This window comes from Populus nigra, chromosome 15 (assembly GCF_951802175.1).
Source record: "Populus nigra chromosome 15, ddPopNigr1.1, whole genome shotgun sequence".
NCBI lineage: Eukaryota > Viridiplantae > Streptophyta > Magnoliopsida > Malpighiales > Salicaceae > Populus > Populus nigra.
The window spans coordinates 3,225,575-3,244,011 of NC_084866.1; the positions used below are offsets into that span (position 1 = coordinate 3,225,575).

The window sequence follows — 18,437 nt, forward strand, 5'->3', positions numbered from 1 at the left end:
AGTAATCCATAGTACACTAACTGACTAGATGGGCATTATAAGATAATCCACTTATATAATTCTTTTTTAAAAAAAAACTAAAATAGTTAAAAAGAGTTTTTAGCGAGTTCTGTCAAAAATATTATCACGTCTAATTTCTAAAATAGAGGAACTTAAATTTTTTATTATTATTTTTTAATAATATTTATTTTTAAATTTTAAATACTACCTATAACTATATTTTAACAGTTATATTTTTACGATTATATATTCTTGAAAACTATATTGTCACCTATAAAATGAGTGTGTGTATATTATTTTTTTTGTTCATTCAATCTTTATTTCTTCTAACAATTTCTTACGTAGAATGTTTTTTCATGATAATTACTTAATTTTCATATAAAAAAAAATGAGATTAAAAATAATTGTTTTTCTCATATGCTTATAATTTTACTTATATATAAAAAGATATATTTTAACATTAATGATCTTAATCATTATATTTCTAGTTTTTGTGCTTTTTTATTATATAATTTGAAGGACATCTTTCTTAATGAAATTCCTCATAGATTGTCACCTATTAGGGTAATTGAACACCAAATTGATCTTGTACCTGGAGTATCTATACTTAGTCAGCCAACCTATAAAAGTAATCCCAATGAGATAAAGAAACTTCAAAGAAAAATAAAAGAATCGATGACAAAGGAGTTCACAGGAGAAAATATGAGTTCATGTGTAGTTACAATATTATTAGTACAAAAAAAAATGAAACTTGAAGGATGTGTGTTGATTGTTGTGCCATCGATAATATTACAATTAATTATAGACATTCAATTCCTAGACTTGATGATATGCTAAATGAATTGCATTAATCTTATATGCTTTTTAAGATTGATTTGAAAAGTGAATATCATCAAATAATAATAGAAGAGGGAGACGAATGACAAACTGCTTTTAAAACTAAATATGTTTTGTATGATTGGTTAGTTATGTCTTTTAGACTTACTAATAAACCTAATACTTTCATGAAATTAATTAACCATGTTTTGTGCAATTTTACAAGTAAGTTTGTTATGGTTTATTTTGATTTATAACAAGAATATAAAGAAGTATGTTGAACATTTAAGGAATGTATTGGTTGTTTTGTGAAAACAATATTTATATGTTAACCTGAAAAAAGTTTGACTTTTGAAAGGAAAAGATTATATTTCTTAGATACATTATTAGTGAAAAAATGTATTAAGATAGATGAGGAAAAAGATTAAAGCTATCCAAAAATGCTTTACATCTAAGTCAATCATTAAGATAATAAGTTTGAATAGTTTGAATAGTTTTTTTATATGAGATTTGTTAAGGATTTTAGTACTGTAGCCACACATTTAACTAAGATAGTTAACAAAATTGTGGGTATTAAATGTGGCAAAGAATAAGCATGCTTTTAATTTATTAAAGGATAAATTAATTTTGGCTCTATTGTTATCATTGCTAATTTTACAAAATCTTTTGAGATTAAATGTGAAGACTCAGAGATAGATATTAGAGCAGTTTTAATACAAGATAAAAAGACCCAGAACTTATTTAAGTGGTAAGCTCAATGGTGCAACATTGAATTACTGTACTTATGATAATAAGCTTTATGTTTTGGTAGGAACTTTAGAAACTTTGTAACATTACTTATGGTCTAATGAGTTCATGATCCATACCGATCATAAGTAATTAAAAAATCTTAAAGGTCAAGGAAAGCTAAACCATTTGCATGTCAAGTGGGTAGAGTTCATTGAAACATTCTCATACATGATTAAGTACAAGTTAGGTGAGGAAAACATAGTGTTTGATACATTATCATGAGAGGATGTACTTCTTTCAATTCTAAACACTAAATTATTAGAATTTAAGTATGTGAAAAATTTATATATTGAGGTTGTTGATTTCGAACAAGTATGTATTGCATATTAACATTCAGCCTTTGATAAATTTTATAGGGTTGATGAATATTTATTTAAATAAAAAATATTGTATGTGCCTAATTATTTTATACGGGAATTGCTAGTTCATAAAGCTCATAGGGGTGGATTAATTAGATATTTTAGGGTTGCTAAAACTTTAAATAGTTTGTACGAGCATTTTTGTTAGCCTAATATAAAAAAAGATATGCAAAGAATTTGTGATAAATGCATAGCATAAGATAAGCTAAGTCTAAAGTTTTACCTCATGGTTTATATACTCTTTTACCAATGCCTTAGGAACCTTGGGTTGATATGAATTTTATGCTAGGTTTTTCTAGATCAAAAAGGGGTAGGGATTTTATTTTTGTAGTTAAAGATATGTTTTTTTTTAAGATCACATTTTATATCTTGTAATAAAATTGATGATGCAACTAATATAATAGATTTATTCTTTAAGGAGATAGTTCGACTACATAGGGTACATAGGAGTATTGTGTTTGACTGTGATATTGATTTTTTTTTTTGCTATTTTTGAAAGGTTTTATGAGGATATTAGAAATAAAATTATTATTTTCTACTACTTATCATCCATAAACAAATAATCAAACATAAGTAGTTTATAAAACTTTAATTATATTGTTAAGAACTATCATTCAATATATTATCTGTCATTTATTGAATTTGATTATAATAGAAGTGTGTATTCTACTATTGATTATTTTGCTTTTAAAGTTGTCTATAACTTTAATCTTTCGACTCTTCTTTATTTGTTTCCTTTACCTATATATGAAAAGGTTAGTCTTGATGGCAATAGAAAAGCACATGTAGAATGAGAATGTGAGGTGAAAAATATTTTAAAAAATGAGCAATATGCATTCAAAGCTAATAAAGGGTGAAAATAGTTATTTTTTAACTATCTAATTGGGTTTGAGTGCAAGAAGTTTTCTGGAATAAAAAAATCTAAGTTGATCCCAAAAGGAGATAGACCATTCTAGATCCTTGAAAGAATTAATGATAATACCTATAAAGCGAATCTATCAGATGAATATGATGTTAGTGTTGCTTTCAATATTTCTAATCTCTCTTTGTTTGATATAGGGGATAAGACGATCAAGACTACACCAAAAAATCCATTGTAAGTTCCAATTGATTCAATTATAAGATCAAGAGTAAAAAAGCTCAAAGATGCAATTAATGAGCTTGTTTAGAATATTTAGGCTAAAATAGATTTCAAAAGGTAATTAACAAGCAATTATCATATCTTAGTCAATCTAATCTATGTGTAAGAAGGGCTTGCTCCATCTACAACGTGGACCTGAGCTAATTAATTCCAACATTAGAGGTGGTAATGAACTTATTCTTTATAATGCATAATTTTACTATAACAAGCATAGTGTTTTATCTAATTGTTGAATCGGTCTGAAATCTTACTAGAAGTTTTCAAACGTCATATTCTATAAGCTTAAAATTACAAGGCAATTAAATATTGGTAAGGCCTTACGATAAGATTTAGAAGCTATAATGTGAAAATTGTATTAGTTTTCTAGTTGATTTACAATTATTTTTTCTATTTTATTTAGAAATATTTTATTATTTTCCAATAGTGCTTAGAATGTTTTTATCTATTATAAATATGGTTATTAGATTGTATTTAGGTTTTTTCTTTGGGGGACATACTTTGATTTCAATAATTATTATTGTGTGTAAGAGGTTTAGCTTAGTGTTTTGTTCTTTATTGAAGTACTCTGACTTATCAAATAATTAATCAAGTTTCATGGAATCTTCTACACTTCTCGTTTGTATCTCTTTAAAAGTGTTGGGTGAGAAATCGGTTACTTATAGTCTTGATGTCTCGATATAATTTATTATTGTGTTAAGCTCAATTCCAAACTCGATCTTAGCTTTCTTGAGAAAAATCAATTTAATTTCAAGTTTCTCAATTTTTATATCCACAAGATTCATGTCACATGAACTTATTTAAAAACAAATTTCATTCCAACTCAATAAAAATCAAATTTACTTATAAGCTACCCAGATTTAAAAATGACTTACTGAAGTTTAAAAAATGAGAATCTTTATTAACTTACGACAAACAACCTTAGTTGTTGCTTTCATCATTTTGATTTTAATATATATCAAGACACCGAATTTTCTTGAGGGATCTTTTTACATTAACAAAGCAATTTTGTGAAATGGCAGGGGCTTATTGGCTTTGTGTCAAGGAATCATTAGATTAGTAAATATTCTTTGTAAAGAATTTTGTTAAATAACCACTTTAATTTAAAGGTAAATTATTTGGTGAAATTTCAAGAATAATTTCAAGATTTTTAATATTTTAAATAAAAAAAATTTAAACTTAAAACCTCATACATTCAATACAATTTTATACTTAATTTTATTAATTAAAAAAATAATGAAATTCAGACTCCTGAGAATTTAATCATTAAATTTTTTATATATTATCAAAGAACAGTTCGAGCTAAAATTTTAAATTATTAAATAAAATATAAAAATTAATTTTATATTACTGTATGATATATTCAACTACTCATGTCAAACCCAATAAGAAAACTAAACAATTGCATTAGAGAAAAAGAAGCCATGATCAAGAAGAGAAGGAGATGGCTTTTATCTCATTCCACCGTCCCACTAAACATCTTATAAGAGCTGTTTTTAATGGTATCCAATATATTTAATTTATTATATATAGTGGAAATTAATCAAATCACTTAGGTGTTAATTAGATTCGGTATCAATTTTCTTTTATAATTTCATAAATTAAAGTCAATATATAAAGTGATGACCTGCTATATATACAGTAGGCAGGCAATCAATTGTCCGAATTCTTCAACAGTTTTTAGTTCTAAATTTAAACCTGAAAGAATGAATTTCATAGGATAAGTATTTCAATTACATGATGTTTGGAGGTTAGCATTTCATCTATCAGTTGATTCTGAACTTTAAATGAACATTTCGTCAGGTTAATTTCACTCTCACACTTCACTGTTCATAGCCAACTTTTCCCTTTTATTTCTTTCCAATTCATCATTGCAAATTATATGTATTGAAATTGGTTTTGATTTGCATGCTCGGGCATTCGTTATGTCATAGAATATTTCAATGTTAAATTAAAAATCATTTTCCCAAAATAAAATGTTAGAGTATTGTTAAAAAAACATTTGGAAAGTTGAAGGACTAAAATTAACATAAAAAATTCTAGTGTACGTTGTTCACGAGGCAAGGAAAATTTCAATTTATCCCACAAGTTCTGAGTTTTACATATTCTAACCCTATTCTTTTAGATTTTCATGGTTTCATCATAAATTTTAATTTTGTTATGTTTTAGTTTTTAGATGTTGAGAACGAAGTTGATAACCTTTTGAGAAAAAAAAAACTGATATTTGTGTCAATGTATTAGTTTCAAAGAAGATAGTTATGAAGGTAGTTTTGACCTTTAAACATGTTAAAAAAAAAAATCATTGTGATTGATGAATTTTATTTTGATTGAATTTAATTTACTTTTAAACTGATTAAAAAGTAATTTAGGGTTGAAAATGGTTTTATAGTGATTTTTATGATGGTTTTAAAGTGTTTTCAATTTAAATCAAGTTAAAAATTGAGTTTTGAAGATTTTAAAAGTAAAAACCTAACTTTTAGGCTAGAAAATTACACGAGGTTTACCTAGCCAAACAGTATTTTAGGCCTATATGCGCATGGACTTTTAATTGAGGCTAGGCACACATGATCATTTTTTTAGACCCAAATATATCCGACTTTCTTCTCAAATAACCCTTAACTTTTATATTCTTATATATTTTTTTAATTTTAGTAAATTTATTAAAATAATATATAAAAAATTATCCAATTATATCATAGTTTTCAAGAATATTATGTCATAGTTTTCAAGAATATTCGAGCTTTTTATGGTAACATTAACAATTAATTTATGAATAATTACATATTAACCTAATATGCAAAATGTTTTTTAAAATTTTATCATTAATATTCAATGAAAATAAAATATTTATATTGTTATTTTTTATTTGTATTTTTTATATATAATTTTTTATACAAGTGTGTAGAAATGATCGATCCATAATTTTTAATTTATTTTATTAAATGTTTTTTTATGATTATAATAAGTTTTCATTTAAACAAAACAAAGTTTATGATAAAAAAATATTTTCATCAAAACAGAAAAAAAATACACGAGTGAGGGAACAGAGTTTGAATTAAGAAGATACTTTTTTCCTCTTTAATTCAAATCATTACGTTTTTTAAAATATTTTGTAATTGTCACTAGTTTTTATTCAAAAAAAATATTTTCTTAATATTAAAAAAAAAAATATATGGTTGAGAACAAACAAATTTGACTAGAAAAGTGCATTTTTCTTCAAGAATCTTAATCATTGTGTTTCTCACAAATATATATAATTAAATAAAATAGATTTCAAAAAATATCCAATAGCAAGGAGAATATTATAAATAGCTGTATGGAACCCCAGAAGCTTTGTAATAACTATCTGAAAAATTCACTTCTTAAAAAACGAACTTTTGAAGAGGAAATAGTTCATGTAAACATAGCTACATATGATCTTAATGTTATAATGTTGTCACCAAGCTAGTAATTTAACTGGTAATATTTTCAAGTGGTAAAGAGTTACTATTAAAGAGCTCGCACCTCGATTTGATAAGGTTTTTTCATAATTTATTTCTTGTACATAACTTTTAATTCGGAAATGTAGTTATAATTATTTTTAAAATATTTTTTATTTAAAAATATATTAAAATAATATATTTTTTTAAAAAATTATTTTTAATATCAATACATAAAAACAGTATTTCATCGCCACATGAGTCAAGTCCTGAAATGTGTTCACTATATAGAAAAAGAAAAGAAAAGAAATATGCATGCTATGATTAAGAATTCTTGAACGGTAACCAAAAGCAGTCATCTGTCAAACCATTTTTCTTGCCTGCAAGGACCATAAGACTTGCTACAAACAAGATAATAGATGAAGTTAACCAAGCTCAGAATTGTAAGAAGCCAGTAATAGTAATCATAATGCCCTTTGTTGATGTTGCTTGAAACCCAACTCTCCTGAGCTTCTCCTTTCGTGAAATCTCGAACAGCACTGACTATAAAACTGGATACCAAGCTTGCGGCTGACAATCCTAACCCTTGAAGCGTGGAGGCTACACTGGACATGCTTTTAGGCAACTCGGTGTAAAAGAATTCATTCTGTCCAATAGCATTGAAAGCCTCAGCTAATCCACTCAGGACAAAATACGGTAACAACCACATTGCTGAAATGTGCAATTCAGCATTTGGATTGTCTGGAAATCCTTCCTTGATCGCAGTTTCCCGTCGAAAACTCTCAGCGATCGCCAGTGCTGCCATGGAAATAGTTGATAATAGAATACCGATACCCATTCTTTGTTTCAAGTTGAGGCAAACGATTTTTCCCTTGACTCTCGATACTAGAGGGATAATTATACGATCATAGAGAACAACCCACGTTGTGATAACGAGAACCACAATTGAGGGGAAACTGGCAGCAGGAACTTCAAATTTTGAAGTAATGTGTCGGTTCATGGTGGATGCCTGGAGCACTAAAAAAGAGCCTTGGCTTACATTCACAGACTTGAGCATTCCGGCTGACCATATTGGGATTACCTTGATTAGTGCTTTTAGATCTTCTACTTGATCTACTGTACAAAGACTCCATGGATCTGAAGCTTTTCCATCTGGGGTCAAATCTTCTTGAGGATTTCTTATAATGCAAGCTTTATTTAAGAACCTAATACAGGGTATAGCAAAAAGGAAGTTTTTAGGACTAACAATAAAACTCATTGAAACAGATTATGACGCGCATATTCACATGCTAATTATATCAACTCTTAGCCTAACTTAATGAAATGCCAGAAAAAGGAGAAAGCAATTAAAAAACAAAATTTTCAACATTTTTCATTCAGAAGGTTGCTGATCCTCCTTTCTTTTACATGTATCAGTAAAAGCAAATGGTGACCTCAGAGGCATAGTTGGTATTCTATGCAGGCAAAACTTGCAGTTCTATAAACTCAGGACGCAAAGTGCATAACCTAAAAAAAATATGATACCTCAGTTTTTCACTTGGCACAAGAAGCATTGATCCCGTAGTATGATAATCCACCTTATCAGTGGCTTGGGATGATAATTTGATTCTTCTATTTCTAATGGAACCCACAACAACTTGAGCCAACCCAGTGATCCAGCTTGCTTTAGGTTTTGACTTGACATAAGAAGGAGAAGCCACGAAGAATGAAAGAGATGACAAGATCATGAGCACCACAGGAACTCCAAAACCCACCATCCACCCTATGTTATCTTGAATGTATACAACGAAAGTCATACCAAGAAACACTGAAGCTGCAACTATGCCATAGTACCAACTGAAGAAGCTCTCTCGTATTCTAGCATGTTCAAGGCTGTTGCTCGTGCCCAATTGATCAGCACCAAAGGCTAAGGAAGACGATCTTATGCCACCAGCTCCAATGGCCAAAAAGCAAAAAGCTGTATATAAAAGCAAAAGCTGCAATGTAGTTGCAGATTTGCAGTTGTAACTAAGTTGGACACAAGGAGGCGGTCTTGCTTCAGGAAAAGTTGTGAGCCACAGCAGAACCATCCCCTGTACCATGAAAATTAAAGTGATTCCTTGTTCTGATTTTAATTTAGTTCTTTACAGGGCTCATGAGAGCCTTACAACCTTAATTGTAAGTCAGTAAGCTGCAGAGCATGCTCTAATTCTCATCCTTGTTAAACTCAAAATGAAGTCTCTTGTTAACAAAAATAAGACGCAAATCGCCCTGTAGGCATGAGAACAGGGGGCTGGTTCCGGTTATGTGGATGGATAGAAAAAACAAACGGACAGATGGAGAAATTGAGGATAGATGATACATCATCATAGCTAACATACAAAACATGATCCTCCATTACAGTAAAACTTTGACAAATGAGGTGAAGAAAGGATACATCTGGATCGCTAGGAGATACCATATGTCGGGTAGCAAACAAATTATTACGGCTGAGCTAAATTATTTGGAGCAACGACAAAAAATTAATGATTTTATTTTCAGCTCCTGCGTCAAGCAACTGTAATTTCGAAAAGAAGGAAAAAATAGACCTTGGAAAGAAACAGAAATATTACCAGAAGGCTAGCCATACATCCAAAACCAATCATCCGATACCGACCCACATAAGTATCAGCAAGAAAAGCTCCAAGAATTGGGGTGAAATTTGTGGCAGATGACAAAAGGAACAAAACATGTGCCCCCTTTGCAGCATCAATCCTATACTCTCTTGTCAAATAAAGTATCAGGTTTGGAAACAGCCCGTAATTTGCCAGACTCTCGAATGCCTCGTTCGCTGTCAGAAAATAGAAAATTCATCACAAAATTCGAGAAAAAAATAATCACAAGGTTAGACAATAATGCCTGAGTACTACTACACAGGTAGTAAGTACCTAGGATGAATGGTAAGGTTCTGATGCCACCCTTTCGGTTACTCAAGAGTGGCTCTGTGATCATCTGTTCATGTTCTGATGGGCAATCCATTTATCTTCTTCTCTTGGGAGGGAGAGAGAGAGAGAGAGAGAGAGAGTCGCGTTGAAAATGAAAGTCGCTGCATCATCCTCATGCTACGGAAAAAGAGAAGAGGAACATGGAAAATGATGATGGTGGGCCAGGTACAGATGGAAAGCCCGTTCCATTTTTAACCACAACCAGAACAAAGAGATGCTCTACTGCTGAGTCTTTTTCAATTAGCACTGTTTGATTAGTTGCCCAGATACCTCATGTGCCTCCCGAATAAACAAAAATTGATTGCAATTTGACTATTTCTTCTTCTTTCTTCTCTACCCAAGTGCATCACATCCAGAAAATTGACTATCAATGATGGAATATTTTATCTGCGTTTAATCTTTTTTTCATCAGTATTATAAATTACCAATGAATTTCCAGATAGAAACTTGTCGTTGATGAGATTCTCGTTGAGAATTTCAAATTCGTTAGTAATACAGTTAGTAAAATAATTTACCAGCAGGAATTTTGACATTATATTCGTGACAAAGAACATTTGATGACCATTTTTCAGTCGGCGAATCTGTGGATACTATTTATAATAACAATAGCTAAAACCGCTTAATATTTTACCGTAAATTGAACAGTAGAGTGTAGTTCATAGTATTTACTAATAAGCTATTTTTTGTTTATTTTTTGAATTTTTTAAATTATTTTATTTTTTTAAGCTGTTTTTTTCTTTGTTTTTTTTTAATAAATATTTTTTTGTTTAATTTTTTTGTTAATGTTAAATTGTTTTTTATTTAGTTATCAAACTTTCATGACACGGGTTTCGGGTTTGACGGGTTAACTCAGATTTTTTTTCTGGTTTTTCTTTTTAATTAATTTTTTCATTTAATTTAATTTATTAATGTTAAATTTTTTTATTTAGTTATCAAACTTGCATGACACGGATTCCAGGTTTCACGAGTTAACCCAGCTAATTCTGGGTTAACCCGTAATTTTTTTTCCTATTCAGTTATCAAACTTTCATGACATGAATCCCAGATTTGACGGGTTAACCCAGTTAAATCAGATTTTTTTTATTTTTTTCATTAGTTTTTTTTCTTCATGTCGGCTTTTCTTTCTTTGTTTTTTTTTTAATTAATATATTTTTTTGATTAGTATTTTTGTTTTTTTTTGCTTTTTGTTTTTTTTTCGTTTTTAATTATTATTTTTTAAAAAATTAGTTTGTTAATATTAAGTTTTTTTCTATTTAGTTATCAAACTTTCATGACACGGATCTCAGGTTTAACGGATTAACCTAGTTTGTTGGGTTAACTCAGTTAATTCAGATTTTTTTCTGTTTCTTCATTACTGTTTTTTTTCTGTAGGTTTTTTTTTCTTTTTAATTAATCTTTTTTTTCACTTTAGTTTATTAATGTTAATTTTTTCCTATTTAGTTATCACACTTTCATGATACGAATCCCAGGTTTGACGGGTTAACCTGATTTGGTGGGCTAATCCAATTGATTCAGATTTTTTTTCTTTTTTTATTAGCTTTTTTCTTGCAATTTCTTCTTTAAATATTGTAATTAACTATAACTAAAAGGCATCAATTTTTTTTTCTTTCAATTTTCATGACACGAATCACAGGTTTGAAGGGTTAAACCAGTTGATTCAAATTGTTTTTTCTTTTTCTTAAGTAATTTTTTTCTTTCAATTTCATCTTTTAATATCGATTTAATTAAGAATTAAATTTTATGATTTGTTTTGTTTACTGTTCATTAAATTATTGTGATCTCATAAGAGGATTTTACTGTATCTCTTCTTGCAAAGCACTATTCATCATAATAATGCTTTGCTTTATTGTTTTTTTCTTTTCAATTAATATTTTTTTATTTTCATTCTGTAATATTAATTTTTTTTTTTTAATTATCACACTTTTATAACAAAACTTTGCAAGCAGACTCACATTCAAGGCTCCGGGTTTGATGTTGCAACCAAACTCACTTACATTTAGGTCATGCAAGTTTAATATTATTATTAATATTATAAATATAATTTTTGGATCAGGAGTAGCAAACAGACCCAATGCTCTTAGGTATAACTTTGTAAAAAAAATAAACACTCTTAAATTTTAATTTTTTTGATATTTTTTAATATTTCTTAGCGCGGGCCACATTACTAACCATCAACAATTAACCATTGACATATTCCTTGGTGGAATGTTGACATACAAATTATATCGGTGAATTTATCAGTTATATTAAAAAAATTTATAATTCTTTGACTAAAATTTACCTGACAAAATCATCAATGGAATTTTTATGTTTGTGGGAGTCATTATTTCAGTAATTTTTTTTAATATATGTTTATTTAAATAAAAAATTTAACAGTAAACAACTAAATTAAATTGAAAAACACATCTTGTATTATTAATTTAATTATAAAATTATTTTTTATTTTTATTTTCTATACCAAATGAAATACCAAATTGTCCCTCATCTAACATAATAACTATATAAAAACCATCATAAAAATACAAAAATACCGTTTGACTTTAGTTTTATTGTTTTTATTTCAATAATGTTTTACTCATTTAGCTATATAATTGAAATGAAAAAATATTTATTTGCCCGATTAACGTAAAAAGATTAAAATACTCCTTACTAGTATTAAGTTTTTTTTTGAATGAAGACGTAAAACCATGAAATGACTGATCATCCGGTAAACAATAGTTTAACTCACAGGCTAAAGTAAAAAATGTCTTCATATATATACATATACATATACATATACATACATACATATACATATACATATACATATACATATATATTACCCGGGCCGTTTAGTTTTTCTCAATTATTAATTAATTAATTTATATACCTCAAAGATGTCACAATCTTTAAAAGATAAAACAATTAGGTTTAGTTGTTTTTAACTCAAATACCAGGCTTGAAGTTTTTAATTACATAACAACCGACATTTCATTTTGTGATTTTTATTCAACTTTTGATTGGAATTTCACTTTTTGTTTTAAAGAATTAATTTTTTTATTATGTAGTTTATATATTTAATAATAGTTTATATTTTTAATAATGTATTTTATTTGAATTTTTTGTTTCATAATATAAAACATAATTTATAATAATATTGAAAAAAATTGTCAGATCAAATGCAGCGATCCCTCTTCCTCGTCGTCGTCGCGACCTTCTCTCTTTGTGCTTGTTTTCTCTTTCGTCCGATAAATAAAGAACATTATAGATTGAATGCATGAAAATGGAGAGAATTATAGGAGAGAAGTACAAATTGGGTCGCAAAATTGGAAGCGGATCCTTTGGCGAAATCTTTCTCGGTACTTCCTTTTCTTTATCTCTCTCACATGGTTTACTCCTCCACGATTGATTTTCTTAATTCCTCTTTTGTTACTTTCTAACAGCTACTCACATTCAATCTGGTGAAATCGTTGCTGTCAAAATTGTAAGTCTTTTGTTCTTTTCTTTTAATTTTGATTTTTCATATTTTTTTATCAAGCTTTAATTTTTATTAATTTGTAGGAAAATAGGAGTGCAAAGCATCCGCAGTTACTTTACGAAGCCAAACTGTATAAGATTCTTCGTGGTGGATGTAAGTTTTTTTTTCCCCGCAGAAATTAGTGATTTTCTTTTCTTTTCTTTTCCTTTTTGGATGTGAAAACTTGTTATTTTAAATTTAATTCACTTTATTTTTTAGGGATTTTTTTTAATTTTTGGAAATTGTGTTAATCAGGTGGTGTTGCGAATATAAAATGGTGTGGAGTAGACGGAGGAGATAATGTATTAGCAATTGATTTGCTAGGTCCGAGTCTCGAGGACTTGTTTGTGTACTGTGGGAGGAAGTTTTCCCTTAAAACGGTGCTAATGTTGGCTGATCAGATGGTAATAACTGGCGATGCTATTCGGTTTTATTGTATTCGAATGTGGTTCTTTGGTTTGGATGATGAGTTTTGATTGTTGGTTATTTGATTTTTTTTAATGGAGATTGCGAGGATTGAGTACATGCATACGAAGGGATTCTTGCATAGGGACATTAAACCGGATAATTTTCTCATGGGTCTTGGAAGGAAAGCTAATCAGGTAATTGTTTCGTGTTTTCAGTAGTGTTTTAATTATATGTGAATGAGTTATTGGAGTTTTTTTTTTCTTTTCTAATAAATGTCCCCTCATTTTGTTTCATGCACCAGGTCTATGTCATTGATTTTGGGCTTGCAAAAAGATATAGGGATACAACAACACACCAACATATTCCTTACAGGTAGCTATTTTCATAACCAAGGTCTTGTTTGGCTTCTAGTGGGTTTTGTATATCTCTTCTCTAAGTTTCCATGTTGTCTAAATTGTTTGGTTGTCTAAATAGATGAGAATGAAATTGGTTAAGCAGTTTTCATGTGAGAAAGTGGGTCAAGTCATTCATGATACTTGAAACTTTGTAGTTTAGATACGAACATGGCTTTTGCTCACAGGCTTAACAGTTACCAGTCTGGTATATGCTAGATAACATTCAAAAGTGGAAGTCGGAACCTTGATTTTTTCATTCATAAAGTTTATATTAGCTATTCATCTAAATTAGTTTGTCAAAGGCTTGGGTTTGCTAAATTGAGTTTGGCCTTTTATCTTCAGTTTTTTATTTTGAGATGATATTATTGGCTTGTTGTTATCCCTGAAAGGTCTTTTATTTTGTTTAGCATCAAGATATGACTTTATAACATGTATGAAGAACACTATGATATGTTCACAGCTAGAAAACCTCTGAGGTTTCTGGGCTAAAACCTTTTGTGATATAACATTTTTGATTGCCTTTGTTGATGATGTGTATGCTACTTTTCTCAGTTCCTTTGTTTTTGCATATCATGTAAACAACCATCCCCTTAATCTTTATTTGTCTTCCATGATTAACTAAAGCTTCATTCTTCTTTCCCTTTCCTGCTTTGAAAAGAGAGAACAAAAACTTAACAGGAACTGCACGGTATGCAAGTTGCAATACTCATCTAGGAATTGGTAAGTTAGAGAGGTTTTGTTGCCGTGTTTGATATATCAAATGAACCATTTGGTCTCCACTCACATTTTATTGGCTACTCAGAGCAAAGCTGTCGAGATGATCTGGAGTCCATTGGCTATGTTCTTTTATACTTTTTGAGAGGAAGGTATGCTGCCACAGTGTATGTAGAGAAAATATTTTTATTAGTGAGGGGGTTGTAAATTTGGTCATTTTTTCCTTTAATACCTCGATCATTTTGATGGCTGTTTGATGTTTTAACTAGATGATATGATTAGTTGGTCATTGACTATCTGATAATTGGTTTCTGAATTTAGCCTTCCATGGCAGGGTCTGAAAGCTGCAACGAAGAAGCAAAAGTACAATAAAATATGCGAGAAGAAGTTATCAACTCCAATTGAGGTATGTGGCTAAATGCATTAATCGTCTTGGAAGTTAAATCCTGATTTTAGAGGGGGGAAGATAACAAGGCTGGCTCTTCAAAAGGTGACCCTTTCCTCAAACTTCTTATCATATATCAGATTTGTAGACATTCATCTGAAATTCAAAAAAATATAGTAACCTGAAAATCATGCAATTACTAGATCCAAAGGTGTAGAAGATTATTAAATAAATGTGGCTTACATGTTATCCTGTCGGGATCATATAAGCAAAAAATGTGCCTGTTTAAGGTTTTTAACATAAAGTATGTTTTTCATTTTGCTTTCTGGTCTAATATTTATGGGTTTAACACAGGAAATTGTTGATAAAGTTAAGGTTACAGTGGATCTATCGGTTCTAAGGAAAATAAAGTATAACGAAATGCCTCAATATCTCATTTGTTATGTAAAGAAGAAAAAGGCTTTGAGAGCTGTTGTTCTCAAACTTGAATTCTGTATGTAGTTTTGGTTCCTTGTATTAGTTTGAATCTCTACCTTCTATTTTATAGTCTGTTGACATCACATTTGTTTTCTAAAGGTACTGTGCAAGTCGCATCCTGTGGAGTTTGCTTCTTACTTCCATTATTGCCACTCTTTAACATTTGACCAAAGACCTGATTATGGATTTCTGAAGCGCCTCTTTCATGTCTTGTTTACTCGAGAAGGTAATTGATTAATTAAATTGTGAGGAATTCTTTTTAATGCTGGTTCAGAGTGCGGATGATAGGGAAGTTATGTTTGTTGGTCATTGAGGACTGTGAAGCCTGGAAACCGATAATGAACAATATTTGGTCCATTACTTTTAGCAGTCCATTTTGTTGTAAAGTCACATCCATGTGGGCTTTCAGAGTTGGTAGTTATGTAATATGTTTTGATCTACATATTTTCCAATTTCTTGTAGGATTTGAGTTTGATTATGTTTTTGACTGGACCATCCTGAAGTACAAGCAGACACAGAGAACAAAGCCACCAGCTAAATCACCCGTTAGTTATTCCAACCTTCTCTTTTTTAAATATTTCCAATGATGAAATGCAAAGATCTTTATTCATGAGATTGCAATATTTTTCTATTTCATTTATTTGAATATTGGGTCCATAAATTGTCTTCAAATCATTCTGTAAACTAATTCACTTTGCTTCTGGAGTGGCTTATTAAATCTTTTTTTGATTTTATACTTTCATGTGAGATCTTTCAGGACTTGCAGCCGAATTCTAGAGTGACAGGCAGTCGACCAATGGCTATGGATCTTGATAAGGGTAAAGGTAAAAGCCCAAGGATTCCCAGTCTGTCCATGTTTAAATTTCCATCTTGTTTGTCTGGATCTTGTACATTTGGCAGGAGTTTGCTTTTCACATCATTTTAACTATATATGATTGAGTTGTCACCTCAATTTTGATGGAAAATATTTCTATCCTGTTGCTTCCTTGAAATTTTTGGTAAGAAAGAGGGGTTTGGCTTGTTGCAGAGGGTGTGGGAGGATGTCAAGGGATGTTAAACACCTTAATAAACTGAAACCAGTCCATTGTAACAGAGCACCTTGATTATCAATTCACTTGCATGGGAACTGGTTGTTGTAGTAAGCTCAAGCATAGAAATACAAAAGTAGAAATGAGGGTTTGAAATCTCAAGGCGAACTTGTTCTTGATAGGTTGTTTGTAGGTTTTTTTTTTAAATCATTTCAGGCTCATTTCTGGAAACACTAACATGCGATACTAGATGTCAAATGTTTATCTGTTGTACTGCAATGGCTTAGTAGAAGTTCAACAATGATGCAATGACCTCAATTAGATTTTGGGGAAATCAATAGTTAACCATTTTAATACAGTAATACCCAAGTAGAACCTTTTCTACTCCTTTCTTTTCTTGGTCATACTGAACTTTTGTTCAAGCCTCAAACCATAGTGAATCTAGGAAACTGTTTTAATGTTTCGTATTCCTTTTGCCTTGACCCATGGTGAATCTAGAAAGCTGTTTTTAAGTTTTGTATTCCTTTTTTTTGTTGTTTCTTTCTATTCAGCATTAGTTTATTGGAGTCTCAACTGAAGAGGCACTTGAATGAACTAGGGAAAGTTCTCAAGTGGACAGGAGATCATGGAGAAGGGTGATGCAAAACTTCTTTGTTTAGGATTTGAAAGATTTTGATCTGTTGAATTCTAGAAGTTCATCTAGTTTTATGTGGTATTTGCACGACATATTAATTTTTATGTTCAATTTTTTAACTTTCAGGGGTCAATGGTGCTTCTTATTCTGCTGAGGTTACTGATCACAGAGGATCAAATAAAGTTGCTTGTCCAGATGCTCATATGCAGTTTGGCTCGTCACTTTCTCGGAATTTAACTGCTGATAATCCAATTGACAAACATGTGAGTCGTCTTTTCTTGTGATCTTTAGTATTATGTCTTCTCTATGTTCTCTGCATATGCCTGTATATTGCTAGAATGCATAGCCAGTGTTGTATTTCATTGCAACTTATTCTAGGTGTTTGACGACAGTTTCTTTCTTACTAATTGTTACTGTCACCAGAATCAGTGTGCTATAAATTTTGTGGATCACAGCTATTTGAGATTTTATTGCTGCAGAATATGAACAATGTCTCAATGCCGTCAACTTCTTTTGCTCCACCCAGTGCATCCAGAAGGGATTTTATGAAACTAGATGGCTCAACTGATGCAGTGAACATTGGTCGTGGGGTTGGGAACAGAGCTGGTGCTTCAAGTAGGTTGATGAGAATTTCTTCAGCCAAGCAATTGGTATGGCAACTGCACTTTCAGAAATTATTCTGTATGTTAAATGTCATGCTTGCGTTCTTACTGGTTTTATTCACAAATGTTTTCATGGACATGATTGCTATGAAACCTTGTACTATTTTTTGACCAACTACTGAGCTTTCCTGTATATTTGCAGCTGTAATTTGGGAGACAGAATCCAGGGATAGTCTTGTCACTGACATGAAGTTTCGATGGCTCAATCTCTATGCTCAAGGATATGTCAAATTGTTTTATGTATTCACAAGGTGACTACAAGGAGACACATTGGATGGTGCTGGGCCCATCAAAGCATGTCTTTTTTTCGTTGTTCAAGATGGAAAAATGGTTACGCCTTTTTGACATTTATTGTTCAATTGAGGATATGTATATTGTTTCTTTTGCTCCTCTATCCCTGGATGATGTATGGATGTTTTGACATGTATTTATCTAATTCAAAACAAATTACTTTCAGTTATTAGTGCTTTATTTTTCAATCCAAACCTTGGATTTTTACCTGGATTAATTTGAATTATGGTACTCGCATCCTTCATAATCTGAAAGAAGTAAAAAAAAATCTAGTGTTTCAGGTACCTTGTCATCTTGCCTGCTCTTGTGGAGCTTTCTCACCATTACCTTTTCATCTTGCAATGAAGCTTTGGGAAACTTTTTTCTTTGGCAACTTTATATTTCCATTTTCAGATTGATATAGTTAAAGTATTGTATGAAATTCGTTTACTGAGTGGAAAAAGCTGTTGGAAGTATGGATGCA

At 30.3% G+C, this 18,437-nt stretch overlaps 2 protein-coding genes across 5 annotated transcripts; one reads left to right on the top strand and one right to left on the bottom strand.

Moving 5' to 3' along the window:
- Positions 1–6,821: 6,821 nt before the first annotated feature.
- On the bottom strand, positions 6,822–9,759 carry LOC133673863 (protein NRT1/ PTR FAMILY 1.2-like). Its single transcript, XM_062094779.1, has 4 exons — positions 9,428–9,759; positions 9,113–9,330; positions 8,046–8,593; positions 6,822–7,726 (listed from the first exon to the last, which is right to left on the bottom strand). Exons 1-4 carry the CDS (start codon positions 9,516–9,518, stop codon positions 6,877–6,879), a joined length of 1,707 nt encoding a protein of 568 aa, XP_061950763.1. The 5' UTR covers positions 9,519–9,759; the 3' UTR covers positions 6,822–6,876.
- Positions 9,760–12,538: 2,779 nt separating this feature from the next.
- Positions 12,539–18,143, top strand: LOC133674645 (casein kinase 1-like protein 3). Of its 4 annotated transcripts, none has more exons than XR_009835261.1 (15): positions 12,551–12,822; positions 12,907–12,947; positions 13,025–13,094; positions 13,236–13,384; positions 13,487–13,582; positions 13,690–13,760; positions 14,442–14,503; positions 14,586–14,649; positions 14,819–14,903; positions 15,459–15,585; positions 15,822–15,904; positions 16,117–16,183; positions 17,148–17,284; positions 17,548–17,671; positions 17,826–18,143. XR_009835261.1 is itself a non-coding variant. In XM_062095859.1 (15 exons), the coding sequence occupies exons 1-15, from the start codon at positions 12,741–12,743 to the stop codon at positions 17,829–17,831; spliced, it is 1,311 nt and encodes a 436-aa protein (XP_061951843.1). In that variant the 5' UTR covers positions 12,575–12,740; the 3' UTR covers positions 17,832–18,143. The 4 variants fall into 4 exon arrangements, 2 of the variants coding, with proteins under 2 accessions (XP_061951844.1, XP_061951843.1); XM_062095859.1 differs by having other exon boundaries at positions 12,575–12,822; positions 17,501–17,671; XR_009835262.1 differs by lacking the exons at positions 17,548–17,671; positions 17,826–18,143 and adding an exon at positions 16,939–17,022 and having other exon boundaries at positions 12,539–12,822.
- The last annotated feature ends 294 nt before the right edge of the window (positions 18,144–18,437 follow it).